Source organism: Lycium ferocissimum, chromosome 8 (assembly GCF_029784015.1).
Source record: "Lycium ferocissimum isolate CSIRO_LF1 chromosome 8, AGI_CSIRO_Lferr_CH_V1, whole genome shotgun sequence".
Classification (NCBI taxonomy): domain Eukaryota; kingdom Viridiplantae; phylum Streptophyta; class Magnoliopsida; order Solanales; family Solanaceae; genus Lycium; species Lycium ferocissimum.
Window position 1 is genome coordinate 29,306,375 of NC_081349.1, and position 18,341 is coordinate 29,324,715.

Genomic DNA, 18,341 nt, shown 5'->3' on the forward strand with positions numbered 1-18,341 from the left:
ACCATATCTCTTAGGATGGTAAAGAAAGTGGTAATATCATGCTTTTAAGTGTTTGTTCAAAGTTTAGAACTAATGATCATTATTAGGCCATTGAGGAAATTCTTAAATACTTCAGGAAACAATTAGGACCAAAGCTTAGATGAAACGTCACACTTCCTTTTCAGGTGTTCTTAATCCTTTCATATCTGATAATGCCCACGAGGGCTTTGGTTCAGTGTTAAAAGCACAAGCCCTGATATGTTAGATTAAGTGGACATCACGAGTTCAAACCCTGTCGCGTTACCAAAAAAATTGATAATTAAGTGGAGAGATAAGGGGCAGTTTTATCAACTGAATTGATACTCGAAGATTTGCTCAGTTATCAACGAAAAAAAATCTTATATAATGTGAATAATTTAATTTTGTAACAAAAAAGAATAGATCATCACTAATTCACAATGATGTATAAAAATTAAAACTGAAATATGAATGACCAGAAATGTGGTTTCTTTCTTTGACATCCGCTATGTTGATCCTATCATGTTTCATTGTCACTCTTTACTGCTACTGAGCAATTGAATATGGTTGTGTTGTTGTTCACATTGTACCTGACTCCCTAATAATCTCATATAGGCATACCACATTCTCTACAGCTAACAAAACGATGATGCACCATTCTAGTAGATCCGACTTTCTGTTTTGAAGAACTTCCTGAAGAAAATGAATGTTATGCTGCAACAAGGAAAATTTCGTTCAGAAATAGTAGTGAAAGTGGAAGTCGGTTAAAAGAGATCATATAAGTGCAATTGCACATAATGTTATGAAATACATAGAGCTTGCTTATAATTACATTCACATCAGCATTCAGTGAATGAGAGTTGAAATGCATAGCCGTCACAACATAGTAATGAGACAGACAGATGGATCTACTAAGGTGTATATATAAAATAACATAGGTCAAACAGGAGATCAATACCTCGACAAACTTTAGTTTGAAGTTGAGGTTCCCAAAACGTTGTGAGACCTCGTATTCCTCCCTCATATACTCGAGTATCTGAGCATATTTTGCATCTCTCCAAGCAATTTCAGATCTTAACAATGAGTTGCAAAACAAGGTAAGATATCTAGAACGATCATCAATGACAACAACCCTCACTACACCAACTCAATAAAAACAAAGAAAAGACAATCAAATTTGAAGCAATAGTTGATTTTAGAAAGGTAACAAGTGAAACACAGTTACTCTTTCACATAAGTATGTATAGTACATGAATTATTGTCCCTAATTAGCTTTCTTCTTCATTTCCTTTGGCATAAAATATATAGTTGTCAATACAAATAGGAAAAAGAAACATAACTTGATAACCTTTTTGTCCAATGGATCAATGCTAATGGCCAATAATTTGAAAAAACAGCTAGTGGATTAATTTCACTAGCACGAAGGATATGTCTGGCACTAAACCAAACGTTTAGGAGCCAAGATACAGTTTACCCTAACAGTACCTCCACCCGACTGGAACTGGTGTACACTTTTTTGACAAGGTAATAATTTTATTAACAAGGTTGAGCATGAAAAACTCTAATACAAGAAGTATACCCAAAAAAATAGGAAACTATAAAGTGAAAACTATGTAAGTCTGGGACACCAAATGAAGCCGAGAAAGTTAGGAGGTTTAAAGCATTACCTCTCAAAGATACCTACTTTCAAAATTACATCAGCTATATTTGAATTAGCCTTGCCCACAAGTTGAAACAATTTCTTCCTCTTCATTGTGAAAGTGCCCGTTTTCTCCATTTCACGATTTATCCCAGCAAACTCTTCAACCATACCATCAACCTGCAAGCAGGATAGTATCCAATTTCACTGAAGTTAGATTTACTAGCGAATATCTTTTTACTTATCAGTACAATTCTGTGCTTTCTGTTTTATTGAAGCACACTTGTTAGCTGGTTCAAGCATAAACAAGTTCTGGAATACCTACCTGTGAGACAAAGTAATCAAGGGCAATACTTTGGCCAAGCACACTGCTAATTATACGAATACTATCTGTGTCCAAATTTTTCAGAACTATGTGATCTGCACCTCCCTGCATATCCTCAACCAGCAATGGCTTCTCTTTTACAGCATAATCTGATAGAAAGTGAAGAGGCCTTCATAATTAGAGAAATATTGTGGTCGGTCGAAAGAATGTTTGAAAGAGCAGATTACAAGTGCGCAGTAAAGATGCAGCATTTGGCATGTATATCTGTATTAAGTGAAAGTAAATGACCAGACAATATTTAAACAGCATCTTGGCTTAGGCACTGCTCGAAATACCACAATGAAATCATTTGGCTTTCATTCTCTTCAGTCCAAGCTAGCTCCCAGTATCACATAATTGACTTTAATTAGCTGGCCAAAATTGTTAGTTGCTAAACCAACCGTGTTTATTTTACACATAGAACAAATTAAGTTCTTCCACTGCTTAATTAGTCAACTCAAACTTATTTTGCACCTTTCCCCCACTTTCTCCTCTATATGTATATGTATTTGATTTGGAAAGGAGCACCCTTATATATGTGTGTGTGTGAGCGCGCGCGCTTTAATGTGTATACATCTATATTATGATAGTTCATCAAAAATGATATCTACTTCTCTCATATAACAATTGCAGAACAGAAAACGAAATGATGCCATTTCACAGAAAAAAACTAACCATCTTTTTTCATCTCACGAAGCAACCCAGATGAATATCTTCTCACAATTTGCAAGTAGTACTCAGATTCATCGTCCTCCACATTGAACAGGATAACTGCACCATACTGGAATACAACCATACAACTGCAAACATTTGTATTTTCTCCAAATCTAAGGGCCTGCAAATTAAAGGTTACACTATGATAAAAGGCCCAGTGCATTGATAGTCCACTCAGGCACAAGAGTTTCATGTATGATATAAATATACGGTGCCATCATGCCAATGCCAAATTAAACACACCTCCAAAGAACAGAACAAAAGCCAGAAAAAATATAATCCTCTCTGATATTAATTATGTGCATAGAAATGGCTACAAGAGAGAAACTTAAACAAGTATTGTGCCAAAGACAACTGATGGTTTAAACATAACAAAGATAGCAAACTGTTATTTTTCTAAAAAAAGAAAAATGAACACTACAAACTGTTCAGTGAAGAAGTTAAAAGGACATTAAGCTCAACTGGCTAACCAAAAGCATAAAATGGGTTAACATAGACTAAATATTTATCAATTCAAATGAATGAACAAAAGATCAACCAAAATCGATATGAATGTAGACTCTGAAATCTCAGTGCAATTTAAGGGTAGTGAATAGTTGTTATTGGTTTGTTATTGTGTGAAAGCATAACCCATATTTATCACCAAGGAAACATTTTCGGAAAGTATAAATTAGCTGAAAAGAAAAAACTTGTCATTAAATATGAATGTAATCTTTGGTTGTATTTGAAGTTTGAAGAATTCCAACTGTTTCTCGATAGTACTTAGACTGAATGGTTCTCCTCTTAATAATCATCTAGTGACGTTAGTATGACGTATGGAATTTGCTTCTCAAATTCAAGAGTACACAGATCTTTTCTCCAATACGAGTTGGAAAGCAAATGAGAGATTCATGAATACGATTAATCTACTCTACTATCATGTTAATCTAAATGACAAGGCTCTTTATCATCCATAAAAGCAATGGGACCCTACCAAAATACCTGATGACAGTAATATCATTATTTCTTGAGACAACACATGTGCACGCATAATATATAGAGACATGGATTCATTACTTCTGGACATAACAACAAAATTGCATGGTGTATCTTCTTACAGTATTTGTTGGTAGAAGATTGAAAAATCTAAGGGCAATATGATTGGGTGAACGGGAGGATGACGGAAGAACGTCTCTTGTATTTTCAGCTTGCATGCGCTTCAAATCAATACTGCCAAAACGATGAATCTGAGAAAGCATAAAATAAAGAACCAAATGCATTGATTGAAAATAGTGAAAGAAGTAGTGAATCCCAAAACACAAAATATACAGGACGAGGCCATCTTTTAGTGACTAAGAACTAGCAAGGCAGCAAATTTTCAGTAATTTTCTGTAGAGGAATTTTAGCATTCAACCCAAAAATGTAAGGCGAATTTGAGTGGAATTTTTTTGGATGCTTTTATGCCCCCGGGACACTATATAGTTCTACATCCTCGCGCACTAAAAGCTAACGCTGCTACAGTAGGCACATTTTTATATATTTCTATTAGTTCTACAACCCCCCCCCCCTCTCTTTTTTTTTTTTTTTTGATTAAGCACCGGTGTCCGAGTCTCCCCCCCCCCCCCGCCCCCCCCCTCTCTTTCCACCAGCACTTGCAGGCTTGATGCTGTTTTTTCTTTTGAATAACTATGGTGTTCGGGTCAGCTTGCACGGACCTCAACTAATTCCACGGGATACCTGCTACCTCTCACCAGCAACAGGTAACTCTGCCCACCAAGGCTTAGACAGATGGGAAGAATCACTTGGTGTTTTTGGCTCCGCTTGGGTTTGAACCTGAGACCTCATAGTTCTCCTCCCACTTTATTGACCACTAGGACACACCCTTGGGTGCGGCTTGATAAGTACGGGGATTTTTTGTTTTTGTTTATAGGTGACGATGAGACTGACCCATGACCCAAGACTCATCTGCATGTTTTGATACCATGCAAAGGATCTGAACATCTAACTCAAAATCTTAATGAAACAGATGAAGCGGTCCAAGCTCTTCCTAACCTTTTTGGATGCCTTTTTATGCCTGATGCGGGACAATATATAATTCAGCATCTAGAAATGGAACATATATATACTCATTGTTGCAAAACCACCAAATATACGAAGTGCAACATGAAACTTAGACTGATAGATCGTGAGTGAGATATGCCATTTAATTTGGACATCTATTTATGGGAAACAAAAGCTTTTAACAATTATTTACGGATTTATACCTTTGAATTTTGCCCCTTCTCTGACAAGGTGATATAATCTTATTAAAAACAAAAAGGGAGAATTACAATGCCTCCACCATAGCCTTAGAGAGTCCAAATAGTGTATCGTACTATCTAACATATCGAAAGAAATGCTCTGGCTTTTTATAAGAAAGAAGGCTCTGACTTCTACCTAATCAAAAGAAAAAACAAACAGACATGCGCTGGCTTCTATAGTGGACTGGCAATAATATTTGCTCAGAGGTCAACTGAAAAACCACATAAGATCTCAAGTCTTTTTCCCAATGCACGGTATTACTTCCCCCACGTGAAAAATGGTCTATGCACCCTGCCGATATATGGAAAAAGCATAACATATTAACATATGCCCAAGTCACCAAGGACGCTAACTACCATCAAGTGGCCTCTTGCAGTCATTTGTAAAGCAGGAAAACCAATGCAATTAAGCCAGCAATACTTAAGCTTGAATACCCCATTCCAAGCAAAGGGGGATCCAATATTTAAACTTTTATGGGTTTAGATTTGGAATTATACCACAATCCATCTAATCTACAAGGTTCAAAACCTATTATTTGTACTTATTCTGTTGGTACAAATATACATAGTCTAAACCAAAGCTATTGTATGCACCTAGGGCTGGCAAAATGGTTAAAAAACAAGTAACCATCTAACCCGACCCATTAAATATGGGTTGGATAACTGACCATTTCAAAATGGATCAAATATCCACTAAAAAATGGATATCCATATTATCAATACCAATATCAAAACCCCACTTGTGGGAGTTTTCATGAGTTCTTGCTTTTTGAAAGTCTTAGCTTAATTTGGCTGTTAGCTTTTGTTCTCACCTGACTATTCATGAATCATGGATAATATGGATATCCGCCGGTTTGTCCATTTTTTATCCGCCTCTCTATATCTATGACGTAGGGATAAGGTCTGAGGACACTCTACCCTCATAAGACCCCACTTGTGGGATTATACTGGGTATGTTGTTGTTGTTATTGTTGCTAACCCTTTTTTCATGTTAAATATCAGCGGGTAGGATATTTTATCCGTTTTTTGTTTAAGCTGTAGTCAACCTGCCCATTTGCACTCCTATATGCACCGATAGCTTTTTCACACAATTTACATACCACTGCTTAAAATCTTTACTAAGCATACCAAAACAGCAAATCACTAAGAGGTATTAAACAAAAACCGGTTCTTGATTCATTCGCCAATAACAAACACCTAAACAACAAACACCCTCCTCTCAAAAACCCCTCTTTTTAAGCATCATATAACTAAAACACGAAACAAACAAATAAAAAAGGTTTCTTGATTCATTCAGCAATATCACACACCTAAACAACAAACACCCTCCTCTCAAAAACCCCTCTTTTAAACATAACATAACTAATAAAACAAAACAAACAAATAAAAAAGGTTTCTGATTCATTCTCCAATAACACACACCTAAACAACAAACACCTTCCTCTTAAAACCCCTTTTTTTAAACATTACTATAAAAAGAAACAAACAAAATAAATCACATATCAATTACCTTGTGCAAAGGAAATAAGCTTTGATGGGAATTTTTCCAATTTCCTCATCATCTTTAGACTCCAAAGAGTAAGTATTATCAAGCTTATTATGTTGGTTATATTCAAAATCATCCACATATTGTGGAGCTGCAGAAAGTGACCTGAAATTCAAGAATTGAATCTTGGGTGCTAAACTTGATGAAAAATTACAGATTTTGTGAAGTGGGGTTTTGTTGATATGTGGTATTGATCTAGATTTTGTAATAATAATATGAGCTACAAAGTTAACAGCTTTCCATCTCCCCATTAACTGGGAATAGGGTGTGTTTGCTTGCTTCTTCGATGTATGTGCTTTGTGTTTGTTTCAATTTAAGGCTCAGTGTGCTAAACCAATACTGATGAGCCAAAATTAGCTGATAAAATGACAAAAATAGTCCACATATTTGAGGTATGTTCAAAGTAGTCCCTTAAGTATGAACTACTCCTTCCGTCCCAATTTATGTGATGTAGTTTATCTGAAAGATTGTGTGTAAGAAATAAAGAAAGACTTTTGAAGGTTTGAAATAAGTCAAAGATATGTGTTTGGTTATAAATCATCTCATTAAGCGTAAAAAATAAAGTTTAAAGTTAAATTATTGTCAAATAAGGAAATGTATTATTCGTTTTAGGACTGAATAAAAAAGAAAGTGTGTCATACAAATTGGGACAGAGGGAGTAATCAGTTTTGGACTTTTAAGTTTGTGATAAGTTAATACTGTCTCAATCAAATATTTATCGAATTATGTCGGTTAGATTTGATGGGAACTGTGAAGAAATAGGAAAATTAGCGAAAACTCACATTGAAAGGTATAATTATTAGAGTTTCTGGTATTTTTGATTTATTTCTATAGTTTGGTGCATCTTTTTAAGGGTTAATTTCTGCTAATTTTTTTATTGTTTTGATGTCTAGTGAAGTTTTTTGTATTCCATTATTAAAGATTTGATGAGACTTTATTGATATTTAAGGTTAAATCTTCTTTTTAAATTTCGGTCAAACTTAACGAACATTAATTGTTAAATATTACGTCTACCAAAAGTGTAAACTAAAACCCCCATGAACTGGGTATGGGATTGACCTGAAAATTCTAATGTGTTTGTGTTTGTTTCAATGAAGTCCCATTGGGCTAAAACCAATACTGTTGGATAGAAAGTGACAAAAAGACCAAAAAGATCCCTTATTTTGTTTACTTTAAGAATCAAACTCATCCTTTGTTTTTAACATGGAACATTAATAGTCCTCTATATTTGAAAATATTAGAGCATTAATAGTCCCCTGCCTAGCTTTTGTTTAATTTTCAACGCTTAGCTAAATTTTAAATTCCAAATTTTAACTTCTCTCTGATCTTTTCACCTAACTTGTTACTCAAGATTTATTTTTATTTTTACTGTGTTATAGTTTTTAATGATTTATCGGAAACACCCTCTCTACCCTCACAAGATAGGGACACTGGGTAAGTTGTTGTAAATGAACTTTAAAAATGAAAAAAAGAGGCCAAATAGTATGAGAAGCAAAAATATGAAGTTCTGAGCTTTAAACCTTTTTTATTTTTGAATCAAAACCCATTGATAGTACGGAAAAAGACTCAAATATGTCATCAGACTATCAGAAAAGACACATTCATGCCACTCGTTAATAGTTGGGCTCAAAAATGCCATCGCCGTTACCATTTTGGGTCATATATCCCATTACATACTAACAGAACTTTACTACTACCAGATTTTATCACGTGGCATTATCTAAACCCTCAATTTTTCGAGTGGCGTATATGAGTTATTTTGTAGTTCAGTAGCATATTTGAGCCTTTTCCCAATTACTATATAAACCTCAATCTTTTCTAATTTTATGTAATAAGTTTTCTCCCTAATATTAATAACATTATTATTTGACATGGAAAAATCATGCTCTCTTATTTAATTAGATTATGACTCTAATCTTATTCTACATCCTTCACAATTTTTACGTACTTTGTGGCTCTTTAAAAAAAAAAAACACATAAAACTTATTTAAGAAAAAAAAGAGACGGGTATAAAAGAGAGCACACTAATGAAGAGTAGATGGGCATGAAAAGTTACATATGAATAAAATTTGGGGTGCTAATAGTGGTCGGGAGAAGACTCAAATATGTCACACTCATATATACTTTTCTTACTCATCTAAACCTCATTAGTGTACTCTCTTTTATACACGCCTTTCTTTTTTATTAAACAGGTTTTATGTGTGTTTTAAATCTTTTTTAGAGAGTCATAAAATACGTAAAAATTACTTGTGTAATAATGTAGAATAAGATTAGATTCATAATCCAATTAATTAAGAGAGTGTAATTTTTTCATGTAAAATAATAATGTTATTAATATAAGGGACAAACTTGTTCTTATAAGCTTGTTACATAAAATTAGAAAAGATTGAGGTTTATATAGGAATTGGGAAAAGGCTCAAATATGCCATTGAATTTAAAATGACACATATATGTCATTCATAAATTTAAGGGTTTAGATAATATCACGTGGCAAAATCTGGTAGTAGTAGAATATTGTTAGTGAGTAATGGCATATATGACCCAAAATGTTAACGGCGGGGCATTTTTGAGCCCAATTATTAACGAGCGGCATGAATAAGCTTTTTTTATAATTCGTTGGCATATTTAAGCCTTTTCCGTTGATAGTAATTAACCAGCTTACGATAACTATATGTCATATAAAAATCTTACTTCAATGAAAATCTACTCATAATATTCAGGTCATATGACCTTCAGGCTAAAAAAAAAAACATTCATTGCAGTAACACATTTGAAGTTGTAGATCTTTAACTCAGATGAATAAAAACAACTCATAGACATCAAGATAATATAATGTAGTTTTCTAAAACAATAAAATATTTTCGTTTTTTATTTAGGGAAGGAACGAAAGTTGGAATGATTGCGAGGATTTTTTATTTTTTTTTCATTTTTTCATGATCGACGAGAGCTTTCCCTTTTTTTTGTTATTTTTGTTAGACACGTGAGGTTCACGTGTTAACCGAGAATTTGATAACTCTATTATACTCTTTCCGTCACATAATAAGTGTCATCTTAGCTAAAAATTTTAATTCCCTAATAAGTGTCACTTTAGAAAATTAAGACATAAATTGACTAGTTTTTTTCAATTCTACCCTTAGACAATAAAGTAACATCTAAATAATGATTAGAAAAGTCATATAATAACTTGATATTATTAGATTCTCAATGTCAAAAAATTTACTTCTTATGCATGCTCTAATCAAAAGGTGAAAATAATTTATTTTTATTATATAGAGGTAATTTGATAAATTTCATATTATATTATTAATTTTTTAATATATGTGTTTTTAATTAAGATGACACTTATTATGGGACGGGAGGAGTTATTTTTAGGACCCATCCCACTGTAATTAAAAAGAATTCGATACCATTTTGATGAGATAAGAGTATAAAACAGTAGGTTACAGAATCGTGTGCAGTAAATCTTCCTAGAACAATAGGGTTCTTGAAAACCTCAAATCTAAGACTCATAAAACGATTGATTTTGTGCAGATCTTTAAGGTATCAAATCTAACTTTGAAGAATTTTGTTAACCATGGGGACAACAAGAATTGACATGTTGCCTGATTGTGTCACTCATATTGTTCTGTCTCACCTTGGCTTTAAAGAAGCAGCCCGGATGAGTATTATCTCCAAAACATGGTTACGTGCCTGGTTAACACATCCAAATTTAGAATTCAGAATTTATGATTTCAAATGCATAAAAACAATAGATGAAATCTTGGAAAGATATAGGGAAGAAAATATCCCTATAGAAAAGCTTAGTTTCTATGTTTCTGGTGAAGTTTTTCCCCTGATTGATAAGTGGTTTCGAATTGCTCTCCAAAATGGTGTTAAGTATCTTGAATTTGGATATACTGATTATGGTTGTCATTTCCAACATATATTATTGTACCCCTTGCCTGTTTTCACTATCTTGGCAGCAAAATCTTTAAGAAAATTGGTTCTCAAGGACTGTGATCTCATGCAACTTCCGTTATTATCTAGTGGTGTGGCCAATTATTGCGATTCTTTGAGAGACCTTTCTCTAATAGGTGTTCGTTTAGACGATAACATGCTTCAGACTCTGTTAACTACTTGTCCTATGATTGTCAGTTTCACCATTAAACATTGTATTGGGTTGGAAAAGATTGAGTTGCGGAATCTCCAGAAGATCAAGATGGTTTTCATTCATATCGATAGAAAACAGCCTGTCGAAATTCAAGCACCAACTCTTGAACACTTGTTTTATTGTGGTCTTGCGGAAAAGAGCCTTAAGTTGGATATTGTTGCATGTCTTAATCTGAAATCTTTAAAGCTATCATGTGTGAAGATATCTGATCGATTTCTCGAGAAAGTTACTTTTGAATGTCAATCCCTTGAGAGTTTGATGTTAGATAACGTCGTTAGTAAAGGGAGTAAAAAGTTTAAAGTTTGCGGGAGTCAATCTCTTAAGAAATTGGAGATTCGTGGTTGTGATGCCATAGCGGTGATTGATGAAGCTCCAAATTTGGAATCACTCGAGTATGTTGGATGCCATATTCCTGTGCTTAAAACTGGGAAAACATTTGGCCCATTGAAGCACTCACGTATGGAATTATATCACTGCAGCAATTTAAATGCTTTATGGTTCTGTAAATTGAGGAAATTTCTATTCAACTCGAACTCTTTGTTTCAAATTACCCTTCACTTCCCCAAATGCATTAAAATCGACATGGGACATTGGGATCCTTATCGTGGATTATTTACTATCCCCCAAGTGGACGTGTTAAATGTGCATTTAGCTTGGTCAATGGAGTGTCCAGTTTTTATGGATGCTTTATTATGGAGCTGTCATCCTAGGAGACTCAACTTATTCTCGACTATACAAATGATTACATGTTTCAACAATCATTTAATGCGTACGAAGAGTTCAAGTCTTTCTAGTTCTCATGGAAGCAAGCCTTGGCAAAGTCAATTAGTAGATGTGCGAGTCCATAGAGAAGACTTGAGCGGGCAGCCTGTGGAACATAACGAGAAGAGGAGAATTTGTTTTTCATTAGATTGGAGGTAGTTTCTCTCTATTGCAAATTGAATGCACATATTCTGTAATAAGCTTACTACTTTATATATTTCCAGAATAAATTCTAGATACTCAGATTTGAGTCCCATTTGAGTTCCAGTAAATATCAATTCTTTGATTAATGGAAGTTGTTCAGCACATGACTTGATACACTGTGTTTGGTGCTTTTCTATTCAAAATTTCAGCTTGTGGCCTCAATTATGTGTACTGCAGTAGAGGAAAATTTATGCTACATCTGGTTCTGTTTTACACTTCTCATTCCGGTTCTTATAGGAATATAAAACTATTTAGCACTTCTTTTTCCCATATGGTAACTATTTGTTTTACAAATTTTGGAAGTAATGTCTTCTGTGGTTCTGCTGAAATAGGGAGTAGTATTTTGAAAGAAACAGGGCAGATCCTGCTAAAGTAAAGCAAGTTCTAACAGAGGGCTAACTTCTGATCTACTCTTGTAAACTTCTAGAAAATTTTCAAATCTTATCTGCATTGTTTTAGAAAGCATATGCTCATTTGCAAAAGGTGGCTTGGACTAAGGCTCATGTTTATCTCGCGCTCAGGGAAGCAAATCCATCTCTTTTTTGCCTTTAGGCTCAATTCTCGTGAGCGTGAGTCCAACCCCTCTTACGAGCTCTTTATTAGCACACTAGACTTTTATAAAGTGGATGAAAAAGTTTGTCTTTAACCAATGATCGACTTTCCTTGAGATACTATTCACACTCTAATAATTAACCAAGGAACTTCAGTTTTCCTTCTTTTGAGATGCTCTCAAGTGTTCCGCGTTGTGGCTGTAAATGACTAGGCTTGATCATTCCCTTGTTTTGCCTGGACAGTCCTAGATCCAATCAGACTAGTAAACTCAGCAGTTTCCGTCCTTCTTTGAGGGCATTTCAGTTCTCAATTTTTGATAATCCCATTCACAGTAGAAGTAGAAGCAAGATCAGAGGGTACTGATGGTTTCATATGAATTTGTTAATCAATTTACAAGATCATAAGATAGTGTTCATGAACATGTAATGTTTTCTAGCTCAGACATCTATGTTCTCAATGTACTGCTTAAAGATGACTTCTCTTTTGGTAGCTGACCAGTTTAATGCCTAATGCCTGCAATCTCAATCGCAGCAAAGGGTGGTATGGGAGTCAGTAACCTCAGAATCTAAAATCTTGTTTGCGTCATGGTGATGCAATCACGCCATATGGGTCGGCTGAGGCACTACTCTTAGCTTGTAAAATCGCGATCATGGGCCTGAGGGCTGAGATCATGGCCTCAAAAGAGGAAGAGAACGGCCAGAAAAGAGTTCGTTAAGGGTATCCACGAGCTGAATAGAAGGATGTAAGAAAGATATATCATCCAAAATTTCTGGCGAACAAAGTGAAAAAGAGTTCTATAAGTTTCTTTGTTCATGAAAGATGGGTATACGTGTAAGGATATTGAGTTTTCCAGCTTTCATGAAGGGTCGCGATGGGAGGAAATTGCTGGTTTGTCAAGGCTATCGGATCTGCCAAATAGAGTACTTTGGCAAACCCAAAGTATAGGCTCTTACATTACTTCCAAATCGGTCTATCTAATGGTTTGATACCCTTATTTTCCCAGTAAACATATGTATGTTGTTGCAATTATCTAAATTTCGAGCCTGTGACATTTCTACATTACTTCAGTGTTCCTCTGGTGATAGCAGCTGTAGAATATACAAATATTGGACGTTATTCTGAACTATCGTCTGTATTTCTCCACTAATAATGGTTGGCTGCAGGGCTTCGCAATTTTAGGAGCTTCTCAATGTTGAATTGCTAGTAGAACTCAATGTTCTTTTTTGGCAATAACGTTAGCCTAATTTTATGAAGTAGGGTGTTTCGTTGTACTCGTGTGATAAATTTTCTTGATCTTCCATATTTAGTGTCTAAAATATTCTCAACCCGATTTCCTTCTATGCAAGTGTGATTTACGTCAAGGCTGCCTAGTTGGAACAAGAGCAACCCGAAACCTGTTGCAGAGTCCGATTTTCAATAAGGGGATACAAAACATAAAAAGACAAATACATGTTGAAGCTAAGCGGATTCAACATTTAATTTATATACATAAAAAGTAAATTTAACTTTGTATATACAGTGAAACTTTCCAAAGAATAGGGGATTCAGATGAACCCCTTGCGCCCCTAGCTCCGCTTCCTGTCTGCTGAAACCATCAATGAGGTAATACTTTCTTCTATGATTATTACTATGATAACTACGTTATAGTCCACTGTGATATCTAATGATGTTAAATTTCATAGTTTGGTTATAAGGTGATCTCTGTTGAAGAGTTTTCAGTTTAGCATAAGTGTTGCAGCTAATTCAAAGGTTTTATGAAAGCTTAAGATACATTTGTCTTTATTATTTTTGAAGACGTTGCTTATTTTCTGTCTTGGGCTGTATATTCTCTTTCGTTAATTAGTGTGATATTACAATAGCAAATGTGCTACTTATATATGTTTCATTATTTCTTCCATTTTATGTTATTTATTTATATAACTTATTTGCTGTTTCTTGAGCTAAGATGGAACATTATTCAAAAGAATAAAACTAAAAACTCAAACGATAAACGTGAATCATAAGTTCGCATGATTTCAAAATTGGACAATGATATCTAACCGTTTAAAGTAGATACCATAAAGAGTTGTTTAGTTGATATACTAGTCATAGATGGATTATAATGCGGGATTGTTTATGTGGTTATTAACAATGAAGATTGTTATGCTGTGAATTATTGGATATGATGATAAGTGAGAGAGTGTAGCCTCCGAGGTTTCTGCCAGAGAGCTTAGAAGAGTAAAAGAGTGATGAGAGTCTGTGATACGAGATTGTTATAGGAGCGGAATGTGTGCTCGTGATACGAGATTGTTAAGGAGCGGAATGTGTGCTCGTGATCCGAGGTCATTTACCGTAGCGAGAGAGTGCTCGATGCCCGAGGTGTCTTGTCAGGATGAGGTGTACATGGACTCGCGGGTCCCCCATGGGTCATGAGATTTGATCTTGAGCATGGGTGTACGGTACATAACGGTTGGCCAGTGCATCACATATTCATACACTCATTTGCATTGATTGATTCTGTGTCTTGACTGATATTTGTATTTTGTTTGATTCTATATTTCGACTAATCTTACTCATGTCCGACTTTATATTGAGACTGTTCTTGAAGTGTGCTTGATTGCTTATGTGCTTACTTGTGGATTATTGTCTTTTATATATGTGAACTAACTGTTGTCGGTCTATGATGCTTACTAGTACTGTGGTGTACTAAAACTACCTTGCTGTACTATTTTCTGAGTGTAGAATTCGCTACAGCTTCCTTGTCACAACCTCGCGAGTAATCCCGAGGCCTCCGTACCGGAGACTTCAGGGTGAGCCATGCCACATCCGCAGCCCAGAGCCTCCTTCTCTTACATATCTGTCCTTTGCTTTCTTGAGACAATTATTTCATGTTGTTACGAGACTATTCTAGTTTTCACACATTGTTATTAGGATTAGTTGCTCTTGTACTGTTTCAGACTAGATCTCTTGGGTTGTAATGTTGCTTACTCCGCACTTTTATCATTATGCTTCGATTGAGACTTGAATTATCATTGCTTAAATTTCGTATTTCTAAATTATGATTGAAGTTAAGGGAAGGGTTCGCCCACTAGGGGGGGTTAGCGTGGGTGCCCGCTCAACCCATCGAGTTGCGTCGTGACAAGTGGGGAATCAAACCCTCAAAGAACAAGGTGAAAATTCAGTTAGCCAATCAACTGAGCTTCTACAGACTATGAATCCCCCGTAAGTGTGAAATCATGATGATTGAAAGTAATTAAAAGGAAATTAGGTATACCCATAATGAATGAAATTAATTGCATCAAAGGATCTACTGCCACGCCTTGAAATGAGTGAGCGCGTGACCAAACAATCGATGCTTTAAACTCCAATTGAATGAACCATTTATCATGTTGTACTCGAAAATAATTCATACATACAATGTATTATGCATTTCAAATTACATTTATAAAATCTTAATAATGACTTGATGAGTAAAAAATATTCATACAATTTAATAGTCCAAAAGATAATATGTTAAGTAAATTAATGAACATTACCTTCATGATCAACCTCTTTCCTCACAATATTTGCAGGTAAAATAAAACAGGAAAAAACCCTTTAAAAAACTAAGAAAAAAAAATCACATACGGTCTACGGACAAATCACAGAAGGACCTATAAGTTAGCCAACTCAAGGGTTGAATTTTACACATATCCTCAAAAATATTTCCAAAAACTATATATATAAAATTATTTTTACATAAAAATGATAAGTGATAGAATTAGAGTAAAGAAATGATTAAAGATATGTTTCAAGACGAGTAGTCTGGAGATTAGGAAAGATATTAAAATTAATTATAAAAGGTTTGGTAAGACTAAAATAGCTAAAAAAAAGCCATCATGTGTTGGGGCTGACCAACTTATGGATTATGATAATTTTGACTTAAATAATCGCTTTTGATGTTTACCAAATGCGTAAATAAGTCAAGAAGTACTTGTAAGGTAGTTTGCAAAACTTATAAGCTTAGCCAAATACTCTCTGAGTTTGTATATCTCTCCATGATAATAATTTTAATTGTTGGAATACTTGATGAAGTTTTAAAGATCAGTCCTTAGGCTAACACCAAAAATTTGAACTACTGCAGTTGAATTGTAATCTCTTGATCTATTAGTTTGTCTAAATAAAAATGTGACATTTTTATTCGTGTAACAAAAATGTAGGTGTAAATTTGAGAAGAAATTTGAAAGTCTAGTAACTGTTTGCCCCAGCCAAGACAATCATTCGTGTTCTACTTTTTATTCCATCTCAATACAAAAAAAGTAATCATATTAGTGTTAGAAATCCCGTAATAATTTTTCCTAATCTTTGACCAAATCTTAGTCTTTTTGCAGTTTTAGATAAAACATTAATTTGCAAAATTGGATGATAAATACACATTCTATAATTTGTCTTTTTAGAAAACCGAATCTAATCTTACCTATCACAGAACCTCCCTTTCATTAGTTTACCTGAATCATCCTCCTTTGAAATATCTATAAATTAGAAGTTGCTAGGCAGTAAACAAGATAATTCAGGCAAATCAATAGCTCACGTAAGAGTTGCTAACACAAAAATTTTAATGGCAACATTCATCAAAGTCCTTGGTTTAGTTCTTTGTCTTGCTCTGATGTGTGACGGTACTACTTAACCTCAATCCTTTTTCTTTTTCTTCTTTTCCTTTTATTCATTCTCCCTCGCTCTCTCTATTTCAATTACTAAAAGCAAAAAATTGATTTTGTCGTTTCTTTATACTATTTTTTGTGATACTTTAGATTATGTTTGGTTATATATGAATGAACATTTGAATCCAATTCACCTTAATTGCAACATTACAAGAAATGAATTATTAAATAATTTTGTATTCTTTCTATTCAGGCACTGAGAGTTTGGGATGTGGTTCTGACATTATAATCAACCAAGCAAAATTAGGAGTCATTAAAGGACAACAAGTTTGGAATGCGACTCTGACAAATACATGTGCTTGTACTCTACTTGATGTGAAATTGAGCATTCCCAATTTTGAATCTGTCATTAAAATCAATACTACCATCATCTCCAAGTCCCATGATGATATCTACGATGTTAATGGAGGTCAACCAATTTATTCAAATTCTGGTGTCTTTTTCACTTATGCTGGAAAAAGTCTCGATGTTATAATAAATGACTACACAGAGGCTTGTTCATGAACATACATAAAGGAATACAATTTCTCTTGATTTCTACAGTTTTATACTGTAAAGGAAATATTATATTTAGTTGAAGGATTACAAAATTGGTTTATTTTTGTTTGTCTTTTTAAGTTTATATGGAGTAAACATGTTGAGTTAAATGTTTCCTATGATTTATTTAAAGTTGTTACGATAACGTTGAGTATATTTTTTATAAACTATACTTCTTATATCTCAAAAATAGGTATAAGTTGCATACAGATAAAATAAGAGAAGGTAGTTTAATATTATTTGATCATGTAGTACATATATTGAAACAAATCGGAATTCTCAACACAAATATACATAATCACTGCCTGTGATTAATAACGAGGAGATTTTTATACATGAATTACATACTTTTAACGGGCATTTTTTTGTCTTTGAATAATTAATTGAGCTCTGTTAATACACATTTCGTATTCTATTTTGTACTATAAAATAATAGATACATTCTCGCATAATTTAATGGAGTACGAGTATTATTTAATACCACCAACCAAACACTCTGTTACAACTATAATACAATTATTGTTTCCTTAATACAACCAACCAAACACTATATTTTCAGCGAAATCTTATGCGGAAATCAATTATTCTATTACATCAACTAAACGACCCCTAAGAACAGAACACTTTTTATCTCCTCAAAAGATTTTTCCAATTTCTCTACTCAATAAATATTCAAGATCAGGAGGTCACGGGTTTGAGCCGTAGAAACACCCTAGAAATGCAGGATAAGGCTGCGTACAACAAACCTTGTGGTTTGACCCTTCCTCGGACCCTACGCATAGCAGAGGCTTAGTGCACCGGGCTGACCAGCCTTTCTTTTTTAATAAATATCCCAAAAAAAAAAAAGGAAAAGAAAATTCAGATGTAGCAACAACGACGTCGTATGAGCTCTAGCTTAACTGTATGGTCCAAACACCT

At 34.3% G+C, this 18,341-nt stretch overlaps 3 protein-coding genes across 13 annotated transcripts; 2 read left to right on the top strand and 1 right to left on the bottom strand.

Annotated features, from left to right (window-relative positions):
* Positions 1 to 358: 358 nt before the first annotated feature.
* LOC132067880 (protein RETARDED ROOT GROWTH, mitochondrial) lies at positions 359 to 6,868 on the bottom strand. 2 transcript variants are annotated; one of them, XM_059461269.1, is made up of 7 exons: positions 6,504 to 6,868; positions 3,812 to 3,923; positions 2,676 to 2,835; positions 1,962 to 2,110; positions 1,665 to 1,816; positions 956 to 1,070; positions 359 to 711 (listed from the first exon to the last, which is right to left on the bottom strand). In XM_059461269.1, the coding sequence occupies exons 1-7, from the start codon at positions 6,788 to 6,790 to the stop codon at positions 577 to 579; spliced, it is 1,110 nt and encodes a 369-aa protein (XP_059317252.1). In that variant the 5' UTR covers positions 6,791 to 6,868; the 3' UTR covers positions 359 to 576. The 2 variants fall into 2 exon arrangements, with proteins under 2 accessions (XP_059317252.1, XP_059317253.1); XM_059461270.1 differs by having other exon boundaries at positions 3,812 to 3,940; positions 6,504 to 6,639.
* A 3,087-nt stretch (positions 6,869 to 9,955) lies between these two features.
* LOC132067881 (F-box protein At5g03100-like) lies at positions 9,956 to 15,235 on the top strand. Of its 10 annotated transcripts, none has more exons than XR_009417249.1 (5): positions 9,956 to 11,606; positions 12,739 to 13,187; positions 13,371 to 13,441; positions 13,554 to 13,809; positions 14,929 to 15,235. XR_009417249.1 is itself a non-coding variant. In XM_059461272.1 (2 exons), exons 1-2 carry the CDS (start codon positions 10,114 to 10,116, stop codon positions 15,095 to 15,097), a joined length of 1,662 nt encoding a protein of 553 aa, XP_059317255.1. In that variant the 5' UTR covers positions 9,956 to 10,113; the 3' UTR covers positions 15,098 to 15,233. The 10 variants fall into 10 exon arrangements, 3 of the variants coding, with proteins under 3 accessions (XP_059317255.1, XP_059317257.1, XP_059317256.1); XR_009417250.1 differs by having other exon boundaries at positions 12,739 to 13,146; XR_009417251.1 differs by lacking the exon at positions 13,554 to 13,809 and having other exon boundaries at positions 14,929 to 15,234.
* Positions 15,236 to 16,719: 1,484 nt separating this feature from the next.
* On the top strand, positions 16,720 to 17,541 carry LOC132066811 (uncharacterized). The gene is made up of 2 exons (XM_059460014.1): positions 16,720 to 16,841; positions 17,080 to 17,541. The coding sequence occupies exons 1-2, from the start codon at positions 16,784 to 16,786 to the stop codon at positions 17,388 to 17,390; spliced, it is 369 nt and encodes a 122-aa protein (XP_059315997.1). The 5' UTR covers positions 16,720 to 16,783; the 3' UTR covers positions 17,391 to 17,541.
* Positions 17,542 to 18,341: the final 800 nt, after the last annotated feature.